The sequence below is a fragment of the Ahaetulla prasina genome, chromosome 2 (genome assembly GCF_028640845.1).
Source record: "Ahaetulla prasina isolate Xishuangbanna chromosome 2, ASM2864084v1, whole genome shotgun sequence".
NCBI classification, from domain to species: domain Eukaryota; kingdom Metazoa; phylum Chordata; class Lepidosauria; order Squamata; family Colubridae; genus Ahaetulla; species Ahaetulla prasina.
The window spans coordinates 134,332,281-134,348,162 of record NC_080540.1 but is presented as its reverse complement, the minus strand read 5'-3'; the positions used below and the strand labels follow the sequence as shown (position 1 = coordinate 134,348,162).

General features: G+C 40.3%; 1 protein-coding gene across 4 annotated transcripts; it reads right to left on the bottom strand.

Moving 5' to 3' along the window:
- Positions 1-2,275: 2,275 nt before the first annotated feature.
- On the bottom strand, positions 2,276-15,376 carry PYCR1 (pyrroline-5-carboxylate reductase 1). 4 transcript variants are annotated; one of them, XM_058171254.1, is made up of 8 exons: positions 15,106-15,376; positions 14,616-14,716; positions 13,130-13,200; positions 10,277-10,456; positions 8,820-9,041; positions 7,858-7,950; positions 7,342-7,505; positions 2,276-7,250 (listed from the first exon to the last, which is right to left on the bottom strand). In XM_058171254.1, exons 2-8 carry the CDS (start codon positions 14,680-14,682, stop codon positions 7,106-7,108), a joined length of 942 nt encoding a protein of 313 aa, XP_058027237.1. In that variant the 5' UTR covers positions 14,683-14,716; positions 15,106-15,376; the 3' UTR covers positions 2,276-7,105. The 4 variants fall into 4 exon arrangements, with proteins under 4 accessions (XP_058027237.1, XP_058027238.1, XP_058027239.1 ...); XM_058171255.1 differs by having other exon boundaries at positions 15,122-15,376; XM_058171256.1 differs by lacking the exon at positions 15,106-15,376 and adding an exon at positions 14,948-15,081.
- Between the last annotated feature and the right edge of the window lie 506 nt (positions 15,377-15,882).

The window sequence follows — 15,882 nt, the reverse complement described above, 5'->3', positions numbered from 1 at the left end:
ATCCAAGACACTAAGTGAAGAGTGTTAATCAATTTTTCTAGAGGAATTTTTCCAAACAAGTGTTATGCATTGTAATTTCTTCAGAGTTAGAAAGAACACAAAACCAACCCCACCACTAGAAAGTGTAATATTTAAAACAAGACACCTAAAATATATAGATTCAAGACAATGTTAGATGTTGAGTTGCATGCAAAAGTTTAAGCATTCCAGGTCAAACTGTATATTTCGATCGAATCCCTGCATGAACAAAACCTGGAACAACTTCTGTGTAATATGAAATTAAATATTTCTGTGTTCTATATCCACTCTCTTCATTTAGCAACCAACTTCCATTGCAGTGACCAAGTTATTCAGCAAAATGGTCAATAAGGGAATATGTGACTAAGAGTCTGTTCTGCCCTAGCCCATGGAAATTACAGACAAACAGGTCTTATATAAATGGTTTACTAAAATGGTTTTGAAACGGAACTCTAATGGCAAAATGTTTGAACAAACAGGGCAGCTAAGGAGTTGAGGAACATGATGGCAAGGTAAACAGAATTGTTGCTAACAGATCTGTAGGTACACAGCTTCCCTTATAGGTAGTGTGTGACCCAGATTTGTTCCTTTGACAGGGCAGGTTTCTTTCTGGCCAATAGTCTTGCTTCTTCATCCCTCCTCTCCTTGCAGTAGGCCCTTGTATTGGAGGGAGGCCAATGTCTTCTGATGCCAGTGATAGTTGCCTTCCTTGTTAGAACACTTTTGCATCTGAATCTCCTCAGACTGATGATCCTCTTCAAGTATGAATAGGCCACGACACTATTCTCTCCACCCCAGGTCTCCTCTCCTGCAAACTGAGGCCTCAGCTTCTGTGGTTACCGTCAATGAAACAGGTATGTATGATGGAAGCTTGAACATCATTGACATCTTCCAAGGAATTCTCTGGTCCATAACATTTCCAGTCCACTGAGTCAGCCCCAAGCGTGCCAGAAATCTAGAATGTGATCCACCTCATATTTATATTCCATTTTAATTACAAAGGGTGGTGGATTCAGTGCTGAGAAGCAAGGAGAGTTGGCAGGTGCCATAGGAACCTGAAAGGAATGATGCAATACAGGATGAACATGGAAACTGGAAGATAACTTGAGCTAAAAAGCAAATGGGTTGATGATACTTTTCCTGGGAATGATCATAGGAAGCAGTTATTGAACTTGTTTGATAGGTGATTGGTCACAAGGTGCTTAGAGAAGACTCATTCGAAGTCCCCCACAACTATTGGTGGGCCTGCAGGGTGATGTCAATTAGCAAAGTGTTTATAATTTGGCCTTCTGTAACTGATCTTGGAGAATGTGATGAATTGATTGTAGTTCCTGCAAGAGCTGATCCAAGGCTGGAACAGAAGCTGGTGAGGTCAGCAGAAAAAAAAAGGGTGGTGGTGCCATGGTTAGCCAAGAATGTAGGTATGATGGAGGCTAAGGAGGCCTGCCCAGTTATCTTGCTGGTAGTTAATAAAACATCTGAAATATTGCTTCAGAATTCCATTCACCCATTGTGTCTGACTCTAGATGATGCTTGTAAGATTTGGAGCCCTAGACTTTTGAAAAACTTACCAAAACCTAGCAGTGATTTGTGGGCTAGTCTGAAACCAAGTGTTCAGTTAACCATGTATACAGTAGATATGCTATGTAAATAGCCAAGTGGTGCCTTTGGCTGTGGGCAGACCTGGACAAGCTATGCAGTGAGTCATCTTAGTGAGTGTTTGTCACTACCAAGATTGTTGTGTTATCTTTTGACTTTGATACATTATAAAATCCTAGGATACAAAGCCCATGGATGTGTTGGGTCACGTAATAGCATAAAAAATCCCAATGATTTGCCTAATAACATCTTTTCCTCTACCACTAGTGGAACAGCAGGTGACATACTGACTTACTGTACATTATCTTGGATTCATGGATACCAAAAATCTTCACAAAAGTCTTAAAGAAATCAAAGTTGCATGCAGCTGGGCTATCATGGCATAGCAGCACCCTTCTCTTAGTTCTCGATTTTGGTAATTCCTGGCCCAAAGCTGTTTTTGGGATTGGCATAAAGAGCTTGAAACTGAAGGCTGAATTCAGCAATGTTGTCTAGCAGGGGGCATTAGCAACACTGTCGCCCATTTAGCAGAATCTCCTGACAAGCTGATGACAAATCCAACCCTAAGTCTGTCCGAGGTAAAATGTTCACTTCTTAGGCTCTTATATAGGTTATACTGTGCTCAAAAGACATGAAATTGAGTCAGTACCCCATCAAATGTTTCTGGGCATTTATTTATTTATTTATTTATTATTTAAATTTTTATACCGCCCTTCTCCCAAAGAACTCAGGGCGGTTCACAGCCAGATAAAATAAACAATAATATTACAATATAAATACTATTAAAATACAATTAAAAAACTTATTCAATTGGCCAAGATTAAAAAATTTAGAATAATAAAATCCATATAAAATTAAAAACCATATAAATCTAAAATCCTATGCCAGTCCTGCGCAAGTGAACAAATAGGTCTTCAGCTCGTGGCGAAAGGTCCGAAAGTTAGGAAGTTGGCGGAGTCCTGTGGGGAGGTCATTCCAGAGGGTAGGGGCCCCCACAGAGAAGGCCCGTCCCCTGGGGGTCGCCAGCCAACATTGCCTGGCCGACGGCACCCTGAGGAGTCCCTCTCTGTGAGAGCGCACGGGTCGGTGGGAGGCATTCGGTAGCAGTAGGCGGTCCCGTAGATAACCCGGCTATAAGCCATGGAGCAATTTAAAGACAGTAACCAAAACCTTGAAGCGCACCCGATAGGCCACAGGTAGCCAGTGCAGCCTGCACAGGAGTGGTGTCACATGGGAGCCACAAGGGGCTCCCTCTATCACCCGCGCAGCTGCATTCTGAACTAACTAGAGCCTTCGGATGCTCTTCAAGGGGAGCCCCATGTAGAGAGCATTGCAGTAATCCAAGCGAGATGTCACGAGCGCATGAGTGACCGTGCATAGGGCATCACGGTCTAGGAAGGGGCGCAACTGGCGAACCAGGCGAACCTGGTAAAAAGCTCTCCTGGAGACGGTCGTCAAATGGTCTTCAAAAGACAGCCGTCCATCCAGGAGGACGCCCAAGTTACGCACCCTTTCCATTGGGGCCAATGACTTGCCCCCAACAGTCAGCCGCGGCTGCAACTGACTGTACCGGGGTGCTGGCATCCACAGCCACTCCGTCTTGGAGGGATTGAGCTTGAGCCTGTTTCTCCCCATCCAGACCCGTACGGCTTCCAGACACCGGGACAGCACTTCGACAGCTTTGTTGGAGTGGCCTGGGGTGGAAAAGTACAGCTGCGTGTCATCAGCGTACAGTTGGTACCTCACCCCAAAACCACTGATGATCTCACCCAGCGGCTTCATATAGATGTTGAACAGGAGAGGCGAGAGAATCGATCCCTGCGGCACCTCACAAGTGAGGCGCCTCGGGGTCGATCTCTGCCCCCGTCAACACCGTCTGCGACTAGTCGGAGAGATAGGAGGAGAACCACCGATAAACGGTGCCTCCCACTACCAAACCGTCCAACCGGTGCAGCAGGATACCATGGTTGATGGTATCAGAAGCCGCTGAGAGGTCTAATAGGACCAGGGCAGAGGAATAACCCCTATCCCTGGCCCTCCAGAGATCATCAACCAGCGCGACCAAAGCCGTCTCTGTACTGTATCCGGGCCGAAAACCGGACTGGAACGGGCCTAGATAGACAGTTTCCTCCAGGTATTGGGGTAATTGACGTGCCACCACACTCTCTACAACCTTCGCCACAAAGCATGCTATGAACATTTCTGGTTTGTGTGGTATGGCACTGTTGCTGCTGCCTGCAATGACTAGACTTGCAGAGCTTGTAGCTTAAAGCTGTGCTTTAAGTAGCACCACCTGCTGCATGAATGAGAGTTTTTGGCGGCAAGTTGATCCATGACAATTTTTATTGCTATGTGACCAGCAGTTAATTACTCTCCTTAGGTGACTGGGATTTAGGCTTGTGACAATCTGTTTTGTCCTAGCCCACAGAAATCACAGATATAACTAATGGACATATTTCTTTGCCATCAGAACAGAATTCTGATGGCAAAGGGTCTGAACAACTAAGAAGGCAGCTAAGGGGCTGAGGTACACGATGGTGAGATACAAAGAGAGTTGTCCGCACAGATCTGTGAAATGCAAGATGCATGGCTCCTCATATGTAGGAGGGGCATGACCAGGACTGTTTCTCTTGACAGGTCAGGGTTTTCTGGCCAATAGTCTTTGTTCAGCCCTCCTCTTCTCCTTGGTAGCTCCGCCTCTTTGACTTCTAATGATAACTGTCTTTCTTGGTTGCTAAGCAACTCTTCCAGCTGAATCCCCTCAGGCTGATGATTCTCTTTTTTCCCCCCAAGTCTGAACTAGCCACTGCACTGAGAGGTGCTGCGAAATCATTGGTTGGTACCTTCACATTCAGATAAAGTTGTTTCTGACTGCACTCCAGTGTCATTCTCACTCATAGGCATGTAATAATCAAAAGCTTCTCTATAATATGTATTTCTTACATGTAAGTTGTCAGCTTTATTCTAAATTAAAAATCAAACTTATTACAACCGGATCTTCTTCTATCTGTCTATCAGCAAGATGCTGATAGATAGTACTCTACTGTATTTTTACTCCCTCAGCCCAATTTTGTTCCATCTCTTCCATTCAAGGAAGTGGGAAAAGTTGGCCGAATTTCTTTGTTGAAGGGAAGCCAAGAAAGAAAACACCAGAGGTTTCACACGCTTACTTTAATGCAATCAGGATACAGAAGTAGTCAAATGTAATTTTAAATCGAAGAATGCAGACTATCAGTATCCCATACATAAAGATTTTCTGAAAAATAGTATCTACAAATTGCAGCAAGTAGAGCAAAAATGTTTTCTCCTCTAATTCTTTGACCATTTGGGTAGTCATAAAAAAATAAGCCAAAGCTTCACCCCAAGAGAATCCTGCTTCATATTCCTTTGGATATAGTTTAACTCTAGATCATTGTCACTTTATTATTTAAGAAGTTTCCTGAGTTCAGATGTAACAAGAAGTGTGGTTTGTTTAAAGAAAGAATAGTTGTTTCTGAGCTTTTCCTTATAGGTTTAAAAGATGGGAAATAATGAGTCAATGGTTTTGCTCATTCACAAAATAAAAGCCACTGCTCCTGTTATGTGTATTCCAGAAAATAGGAAAAAGTGGCAAGAAAAGACTAGAATAAGACAAAGGCAGGAAGGGGACAATGATGAAGTAGTACAGAATTGCTCTGCCCTTGATCTTTTTGTGGGCACAATCACCACCTACATCTTTTCAGTCTTTGGGCTCTTTAGCAGAACCTGCATGCTGAAGCTCCCAATTAGTTCAGAACACGTGTCTGCCTCCAGGATATAAAGAGACTTAAGTTCTACAGATAAAGGCTAAGTTCTGCTTTTCTCAGCAGAAAAATATTTTACTCAAAAGCAATATATAACACACGATATCCCTGTCCTAGAAAGGGCAGGGAGCATTTTAGCAAAGCAAGACTCTAGCCTTAAAAGAAATAAGAGAACTAACTTCTCTGCACCTCACTATAGTAAGTTCTTAGATTTCAGGTCTACTTAGAAGGTACACCTCACAACTATTTTTTTTTTCATTTTGCAGCCTTAGGCAAGCTTCAAGTCTTAGTCCTTATCTAATAGAGGAATGCTGTGAATAAATCCAATAAATTCATGATTAGATCACTAATGCATCTAATTGTTACTCAGTCTTGCATGTACTGTTTGTTATTTCTGACTGTAGTGCCAAAATGTTAATACCTTGTGTTAATAGCTACACACTGTGAAAATCAAAATTATGTATGAATAATCCCCACATAGGGACACATGGCTCAGTGGCTAAGACGCTGAGCTTGTTGATCAGAAGGTCGGCAGTTCAGCGGTTCGAATCCCTAGTGCCGCATAACGGGATAAGCTCCTGTTACTTGTCCCAGCTTCTGCCAACCTAGCAGTTTGAAAGCACGTAAAAAATGCAAGTAGAAAAATAGGGACCACCTTTGGTGGGAAGGTAACAGTGTTCCGTGTGCCTTTGGCATTTAGTCATGCCGGCCACATGACCATGGAGACATCTGCGGACAGCGCTGGCTCTTCGGCTTTGAAATGAAGATGAGCACTGCTCCCTACAGTCGGGAATAACTAGCACATATGTGCAAGGGGAACCTTTACCTTTACCTAATCCCCACACAATTTGAACAACTTCCAGACATATGCCATAGCAGATTCTGAACCTAGATGAGATTTCTTATAGCTTTCGTACTAGAAGTTTACACATTACCTGCATGAAAATTAAAGATCAAAATCTTGGGCAAATCCAATTTAGATAGCAAGAAATGAGAGCTCTGCTAAAGACTAGAAAGTTGCTGCCAGTCAGAGTAGACACAATTTGTGGCCAAATGGAGAATCAGACTGATCTTTTTAAAATAGATTCTTATGTTCTTATGGAATGAAGAGATTAGACTACTATAGATACTTTTTGCAGCGTATTAGCCCAGATAACCTATATAAAATCTAAAAGCAATAGACAAAAAATTGTTTGATTAAAATGAGAGACATTGCAGAAAAAAGATCTGAAGAGTCTGCTTCTACCCTGTATATATGTTTGTGTTTGTATGCGTCTATGTGAGAGAGGAATGAAATAATGAACAAATGAATGAATGCAAGTGAACAAGACTTGGAAATACTTAGATACAACTTTTGTTTGACTATGTACTGTAATTATTTTTCTGGATCACCTGTTGTGCAAATCTGTTGTGAGGTTAACTAGGAACATTTGGACTGAAAAATGTAAACAAATCATCTGTCAAGTTCAAATGAAGACTGCTGAAGTTTCCTCCCTAAGAGAATTGGCTGAAAAAAGTACTTTCCCCTCAAGAACATTGCCCTGTCTACTATACCTTAATAATTACTTCTGGAAATTTAAATGCCTTTCTTTCAGCATCTCAAATCCAGGACACCTCTCCACCCAAACACCCCACTTTAAAATGATGTGTGCTAAATATTCCATTCAAAGACAAAGAAAACAGGCTCAGGCAAGGCCTGAGTCTCTTCAATGCTTCTTGTTGCCAGGATTATTCTTGTTGAATAGGCTGACCTTGTTGGCAGAGGAAGACTCTAATTTCACTTTATCCATTAAGGTTTTCTTAATGGCAGCTGGGGAGACTTTCTCCTGGTCAGCTAAGCACTGTAGTTCCCTGTTGAAGACAGAGAATGGATTAACAAATCAAAGAACACAACTCAAGGGGTGTGCGAGGGGGCATTTCTTTTTGCTATGTGCAAGCATACCGTGTCCTGATGCAGGATGCCTCCACAGCATTGATGAGCAGTGAGCGGAAACCACCACTCTCTAGGAAGTGGAGAGCATAGATGGTAGCACCTCCTGGTGAGCAAACATTGTCCTTAAGCTGTCCAGGGTGCTGCTCAGAATCCAACAGCATTTTGGCAGCTCCCTATGTTATTGGGTAGACAAGACAAAGGCAATTTAGGGGATAGGAGCAATAAGTTAATTTAACCTATATTTAACTGGATCTTTGAGGGAGAAAATGTAAATTATGACAGAGTTCTTTAAAACTGCAAATTGGTCATTGAATTAAAAAAAACCCTGACCTGTCTCACACGATTGAATGATCCAATAGTATTTCTGTTTTTTGTACTATACTTTCATAGCTGAGTGGTAATAGGGTCCTTCTTTGAATTTCAAACACCAGTTTTTTAAAAAAATAATTTGACTTTTTTCCTATCAATTATTAGGAAGTAGAGTAGTCAATGACCATTCTGATAATCACAAGCTAAGATACTGACCAACAAGGCTTGAGCTCCCAATCGGACCGCTAGCCTGCGAGGAAGGCCCATCTTCACCCCTCCATCTGCCAGGGCATCCAGGGCTGTGAATGCCTAGGAAATCAGTAGTTAAAGAGAAGTGGAAGTGGAATACAACAATGCAATGTATTTTTCTGATTATCTAAATCATGACTATTATCCTTCTCACCTTTCCTATTACCTATTCCTTCCTATTGGTATCTTATGACTATTATTTGTTGGTTGTATCTCATGATTTGATTGTATCTCATGATTTATGATTCTATCTTATGATTTATCACTTTGTTGCTTGTATGTACACTAAGAGCTTATGCATCAGAGACAAATTCCTTCTGTGTCCAATCACACTTGGCCAATAAAGAATATTCTATTCTGTACGGCATACTTCACCTAATCCTTCAAGGAAAGATTGAAGGCAAATGAGGTCCAGGCAGAAGAAGAACATCATGGCTTCAAAATCTAAGGGACTGGTTTGGACAAAACTCAGCAGCACTTTTTTTGTGCAGCTGTTGATAAAAATAGGATCACCAACATGATTGCCGATGTCCGATGACAAATATGGCACAAGAAAACGATTGTTCTGTTCTAATCAGAGTTCCTCAATTCAGTGCCGTCTAACTGAGTTGCAGCTATAATGTCAAGAACTTCCAATCAGTACAGACTGAGGCAACGGCTGTATTCCAGAATTTTAACAGTGGATCCTTATGGGTAGCCTAGGACAGTTGAGAATAAATGACCTAGAACTCCAGTAGTTCTAATGACATCTAGGAAATGAACCACTTGGTTTATAAAGCCTCATTCTCAAATATTGCAAGCCAATCTGCCTCCTAATAAAATAAGATATAGCATAAAATTAGTTACATTTCTGCATATAACCCTACCCTCACCGCCACCCAAAACTTTTATATCCTTTTTGAAGAATACAGCAAAGATATGGCACATACATAAGCAGGTCCACTGCCACTGAGTCCTGTCACAGCATCTATCAAGTCTTCTTCCACTTCAGTGCAGAAGCCCACACTTGCCATCAGCTGTTCTAAGAGCTTCCCATCTTCCACTTCTGCATGCGTGCCTGTGGCATAAACGGTGGCCCCTTCCCGCACAATGACTGGTGTATTGGTCATGCATCTGATCACTTTTGGGGTGGGGCAGAAGGCAGAAAGTTTCTTGAGACAAAAAGAGAAACAATTGAGGATACTTAATTCAGAACTTTTTAAAAAAAATAGATCTGACAAGTGCTGTAGAAAATCCAACTATGCCAGGTTACAGACAGGTAGGAAAGAATGTTCCATGTTCATTTGGTACCCATATAATGTCTCTTCATATTTTTAAATGAAATATGCCCAGGTGAGAGCAGAGATTTCAGCTAGGAACCTATTCTTCTCCCTAAGCACTTATTTCTTATTCATATATCAGAAGATCCTTTCAGAAGAAAAACTGAAAGTTTTAAATGCATTGCATCTGCATTCCCCAACTCTGTTGCCTTCCAGATGCATTGCAATTCCATTTTCCTAACTGAGGGACTGATCATTCTAGAAGTTGTAATCCCAGCACATCTGGAGAAGCCAAGTACCAAAAAGCTAAGTTATATATAACAGACTCCTGCTCAATTGCCCCATTTGCAATTTAAGGAATCTCCATAGGGTAGCATATTATATAGGAGAATTTATCACAATTTATGATAATTAGGAACATTATGAGAATTCAATCAGAATAACTTATTAAATGTATACTAATGTAGAACAAGTTATGTTAATTTATTCAGGTTGATAACAATTTATTAACTCATAATAATTTAGCAATTAATGCTAATTTATCCAAATTAAGAATCATAATTTCTGATAATTTATCCAGTGCAATAATATATGACAATTTATTTGGGATAATAATCATGATTTATGATAATATATAACTTATCCAGGATAATGATTTATGGTAATGTATTAAATTCTGGTAATTTATCCATAATAATTCATGATAGTTCATCTGGGTAATACTCATAATGTATAATAATTTATCCAGGATAGTAATGATTTATAATAATATATTAATTCATCATTTATTGGGTAATACCCACAATTCATGCTATTTAGTGTAGTATTAATAATTTATTAAAATTTATGCTAATTTAGAATAATTTATGTTATTTTATTCAGGTTGATAACATAATTTATTAATTCCAATTCATGCAGGGTGATAACCAGCTTACTTATAAAGTTATTTACTAGATCATTAACTGGAGATACGTTTCCTCTTCTTTCTATATAAGCAAAGCAATTATATTTGTTGCACTATCACCACCCACATGATTAGTTTGTTCTTCAGAAATGCTTACTAGCTGCCCTTCCCTTGCACATCTCTAGGCTCAAGAAACCTAATACAGATGAGTGCTGGTTCTCACCTTTTCAATTGAGTTGATAGTGACACCAGCAGCACATGAGACTACAATATGTCGATCTTCTATGTCTGAGCCAATTTCATCCAAGATAAAGGGAATTATGGGAGGTTTCACTGCTAGAAACAGGACATCACTGTTTTTAACCGTCTCCTTGTTGCTTAGGGTGAAATTTACACCCATTTTCTGGAATTAAGAAATTGCAAAGCAATTGATGAAGCACATCTTTCTTTGTGTTAAGATTATGACAAGGACAATTGGATTAAGCATGAAACCAGGCAAACTTGGCCACACATTTATTTTCCCAGAACTACAAAGGCAAAATAAACTTGATAGATTAAAGTCAAAATAAACTCACATCTTGATTTTAAATGGGCAAAAAAATGAAGCAAGCATAGAGATTAAACAGTTTTGACTACTGGGGTTGAGATGAGGTTTTTTTATCGAAATAACTGCACCAGCTTGCAGACAGAGAGAGAGGAACTTCTTGGAAAGAATCATATATCCTGTTTGGAATGTGTTCAGTATCTAGATGTATATTCAATTTTAACGCTTATGGTAGTACTGTTTACCACATGCTATGATGACTCTAGTACAGGTAGTCCTCGACTTACAATAGTTCATTTAGTGACCAAAGTTACAACAGCACTGAAAAAAACAATTTATGACCACTTTTCCCTCTTATAACTTTGTAGCATCTCCATAATCACATGATCAAAATTCAGATGCTTGGCAACTGGTTCATACTATGACCATTGCTGTGTCCCAAGGTCATGCAATTACCTTTTGCATCATGATTTAAATCACTAGAAAAAAGGCTTGATTTAAATCAACTTGATTTAAATCATAACTTTTAAAGAGCAACTGTCATCTCTGTCCTGCAGTGGCTCCTGACCCGCTGCTGACTCACCAACAGTCCCATTCACTTTAATGCAGCAGTGACACAACAAGGTGAAGGATGTGGCAGGCAGCAGGTGAGTGGATGCCCACTAACAGGCTCTGCCGTGATGGATCTGAAATGACAGGTGCTGTTTAAATGTAAGGATTAATTCTTGCTGGTAGTTAAAATCTTTAATATTATTATTTGCAAACAAAATGAAGGTTTCCTATTTAGCCTGCAGAGCTTGGATTCATTGAATGAGTTTACCAAAAATATAAATATTGCAGAATATACAGCCTCATGTTACATAACTAAGCTCCATATCATGCTGAATAAACTAAATTATTAATGTATCTTAAATAGAAAACTATCTTTAGATAGATTTTTATTCCAAAAGCATTTTATTAAAATAAATTTGATAAAAATAAAAAAATCCAATTTAAATAGAATAGATACAATTTTTTTTTGAAAAAATCAATTTTTATCCTCTCTGCTTCCCAGTGAAACATAAAAACAACATGTGGGTTGCTAAGTGGAATGTGGGGTGCCTCCTGGGTGGGGGAGGCTCTTTGAGGCCTTGTACAGGCCCAAGCCTGCCTGCCCTGGCCCTTCCAAGGCCTCCCCCATCACTGATGCCCCATCACATGCCTTTTCCCACTTCCACCGGGTCCTCCCAGACCTTAGATCTCATTTCCACCCCACCACCAGGCCAAATACCCTTCTTCTCACTTAGCTTTTGAACAGCTGGGAGGCCTTCCGGGATGCTAATATGATTTCCTTTTTTGCATGGCCACATGGCACAGTTCCGAAAATGGCCATCATTTAGTCCCATGCTTAAAATGACGGCTGCATTCGATTCGCTGTATTAGGCTCACTGCCATACAACTGCAGGACAAATTGCTTCATTTTGCTACCTTAACCAAGCTCTGCACAATGCTGCAGAACCTTTCTGCAATGATCAGAAGCTTCTGCAGCATTGTGCTGCAGACCTCTCTACGGCAGCAAAATGAAGCAATTTCTCTGGTGGCTGCCATTTTGTCCTTTTCACAAATGTGTGAGACAAAATGTCCTCCGCATTTGGATCACCGTTGCCTGGCCCAGGGACACATGACCTGCTTGCCTTCCACAACATGAGGTCTGGAGAGCTTCAAAAGATAAGTATAGGGCATGATGGGTGCATTGGGAGGCGGCCCAAGGGCTGCAGGGTTTCAATGGGTGGGATGGGGGGACTGCAGGCCTGCTGCAGCCATCATAATTTTGAAATGGGGTTATTTGTGATTTTGGGTAGTCTGTCATAATTTTGAATATCCGTTAAATTGCCTGTTGTACCTTGAGGATCCCCTGTATATGCTTTTCTAAATAACATGTAGCCCTACTTTTTTCTCTCAATTTTTCTTTTTTATATGAGTGAAATGCATCCCAATTCTAGTATAGGAACAGAAAAACTGGGAAGTTTAGTTCCTGTAGACATAATATCAGAGCTAAAAAAATCTAAACTAACTCAGTACATGGAAGAAGCATGAAATGCCCAAGTTCTTATTGGAATTACAAGCCAGCATTCTGGTTTACCACTAGAAGTATGCTGCTCCCTGTTGTTGCTATCATATTCACTGGATTCCACTGCTAGTAATCACAGTTAAAAAAAGTTGTATGCTCTGTGGTTAATGACTACGATGTATAAACTAGGAGTTCTACTTTATTCATCTTGGAACGAGCCAGACTGGTGCCACAATTTTGTTCTTAGCATCAGGATATGGGTTGTTCCAAGATGAACCAGCAAGATTCTTGTCAAGCTATGTAAGAAAATCAAACCAAAAAACACCTGATTTGTTAGTTGGATTCACTGCCAGGAGTCATCAGTGACATCAATCAAATCAGCATGCACATCATGTATGAAGAGTTCAGTATACAAACACAGCTACCAAGACTTTTATTAGAGTTTTGAGAGTCATTTTAATATTTCAAATGCTATAACCTACCCTCAAGCCTGATACTGTTGGGAGATCAGTATCTGGTGAGCTTGCTGTTATCTTGTGGGCAGCCAAAATCCCTAGAAAAATAAATATTATGTTTCATTTTGCTATAGCTTTCTACATGTTATTCAAGTGATGATTCAGTTCTTATCAGAGGCATAGTTAGTATTTTACAGCCCCACTTAGATGGGCTCCTCCAGTGGTGAGAGAGTTCAGATGCAGAGTCCCACCAGGCTGAGAGAAAAGGAAGAGGAAGGTCACTCAGCCATTTCTCCCATGTTATAACAACAATGTAGGCCATATGAAGAGTTCCCTCCTCTATTTAAAGCATCATTTTCTCCCCCTCCTGCTTGACCACTTGACTCATAGGGAACTCATCTCCCCTCCCTAGTTGCATGAAACCCTTTCTTTTTATCATAACTGACTAAATAAATCTAGATGACCACTAGAGGACACTAAAAGATATTTTTCAGTATTTCTTTACTGCCATCTAGCTCCATTAAATTTTTGCTGCCCAGCTCTGATAGTCCTACAACCAGGTTTGTTGGAGCCTGGCATAACCTGCTCTGCCTGCCTCCTCTGTTTTCATTATATTCTTGCCACTATCACCACATCTCTTCTCAATACACCCATTTTGTTTTTCAGTCTCTTATCCAATTTGTTTTTACTACCTCTTATCCAATTGTAGATTTTCAATTTTTTTTAAGTGAAGAGATACTAAAAATATTGATATATTTTTTAAAGTAAAGGAACATTCAAAACTAAGATAATATATAAGCAGGCAAAGTTCATGCAGAACTACACCCTTTAGAACTTTGTTTTTAAATCTATGGAAAGTTCTGTGCTGTCTTTTGCAATATTTGCAGTTTCATGACCAGTAAGCCACTCTTCTAGCTTGTAATTATATTATTTCGTAAGAAGAAGAAGAAAAAAAAACTCCTAGAAATTAGGAGGGACTTCTAGCGTTCTGGTTTAAATGCACCTCGGATTCTCCTAAAAATATAGCATACATATATCTGCTTGTATTTCATTAACATTTTCCCAACAACACTGTAACAAGTTAATCTGGAGAGAGTGGTAATATAGTAACATGAATTCCAAAATACAAAAGGGGGTTAGTTTCAAACTTGTATCTAACACTACTGTCTTCCAACAAAAGTAGCACTGTCTTCATTACAATAAGCTCATTTACACAAATGCAAAGTATGCTTGAATCAAGGAAAAAATAAAAATATGAGAGACAAATAGATCAATACCACAAGGGACCAGGAAAAAAATTTCTAACGTTTCAGAAAAATCATATTTATTACATGCTCATTATTTGATCACAGAAGGTTAATTGAATAACACAATTAGTCTAAACCAAAAGCAAACAAAGGACATGGCATCTAACATACTGTGCAAATGTGTAAGAAAGTTGCAGAGTTAAATATAACACTGATCTATCAGTGAGTTTATTGCAAATCAGTTCCAATTTCTTGCACTTGCCTACCTGCTGCCGTGAAGCCCCTCGCTAAGGAAAAGGCAAGCTGCCCCGCACCGATGAATCCCACACTCATGGTAACAAGTTTCTAGAAGTGACCTAATGGATCCCTAGTATAAAAAAAAGGAGAATATCAACTAAACGTGCCGGTGATAGTAATATAATTCTTGCAAATTACAGGAACAGTCTTCAGGTTTTGCACTGGATTTAGAGAATCTAAGTGTCTGGGACAAAAAATGTTTAGAAGGGCTACTGCAGGATTCCTAACTAACACACACCCTCAACTTGACATCACAGCTCGTTTAATCTTTTTCCTTTCTTGGAGCCGGCTCCACTCCCACCTGCTGCTGTGCTTTTCTTCCTGTCCATCCTACGGTCCCTGTCCCCTTGAACGCGATCTTCCATTCCCTTTGCATCGCTGATCGATCCTTTCCATACTCTTCAGGTTCTCCCCGACCCAGCCCCCACCCCAATACGCGTCTCTATGGAGCCCACTTACCCCCTAGCGAACAAACCTGATACTCCCACGTGGCTCGTTCAGAATCGGAGGGGAGAAGAGAAGCCGTGGCAAAGCACAGGACAAAGATAAGTTCTCAGCCAATCCGAATGAGAGGGTGTGGCCTCCTTGCCCTCTCCTTCAATCAGCTGCTGAGCAAGCTCATCGTCTGCTAGCTATAGGACTAAGCTTTGTTTGCAGTTGCATCAGTCGACTTTCCACGGAGGCCGCGAAGGACTGATTTCTTCGAGCGATGCTCAGGCTTCGGTTTTTTGCCGGTAATGGCTGCTGCATCCTGGGCGTTTCCATTATTAGTACGATACAATACGGGTTCACGATTGCGCTGCCTCCTGGGAATTGTAGTCTCAGGTGGAAAAAAAAATAGGTGATAGAAATATAGTGACGCCTCTTAAATGCGGTACTTGATTTGGAATGAAATTTGCATGGAAATCACATCGTTTGATCTGACAGCAGTATTTTCTTAACTGCAATGCTAATTCAACTTTAGGGAGGGCGTGGGATTTCCAGTAAGGTATTTTTAATACTCGTCTTGGGTATATGCAGCCTCTTGAAAACTGAGAGGAATTTCCAACTCTCATATAAAGTGAATTCATTACGGAAGAGTCATTTGAATGATCTGAAATAGTCCTTCACAGGGTTTCTTGCCACCTGTGCTAATTTGTTTATTCTCTTGATCATTCAGGTCTATTCTCTAATCTTCTCCCTTCTCAGCATCCCCAATCTCTCTACATAAATATAATTTTTATTAAGAATTTTAAT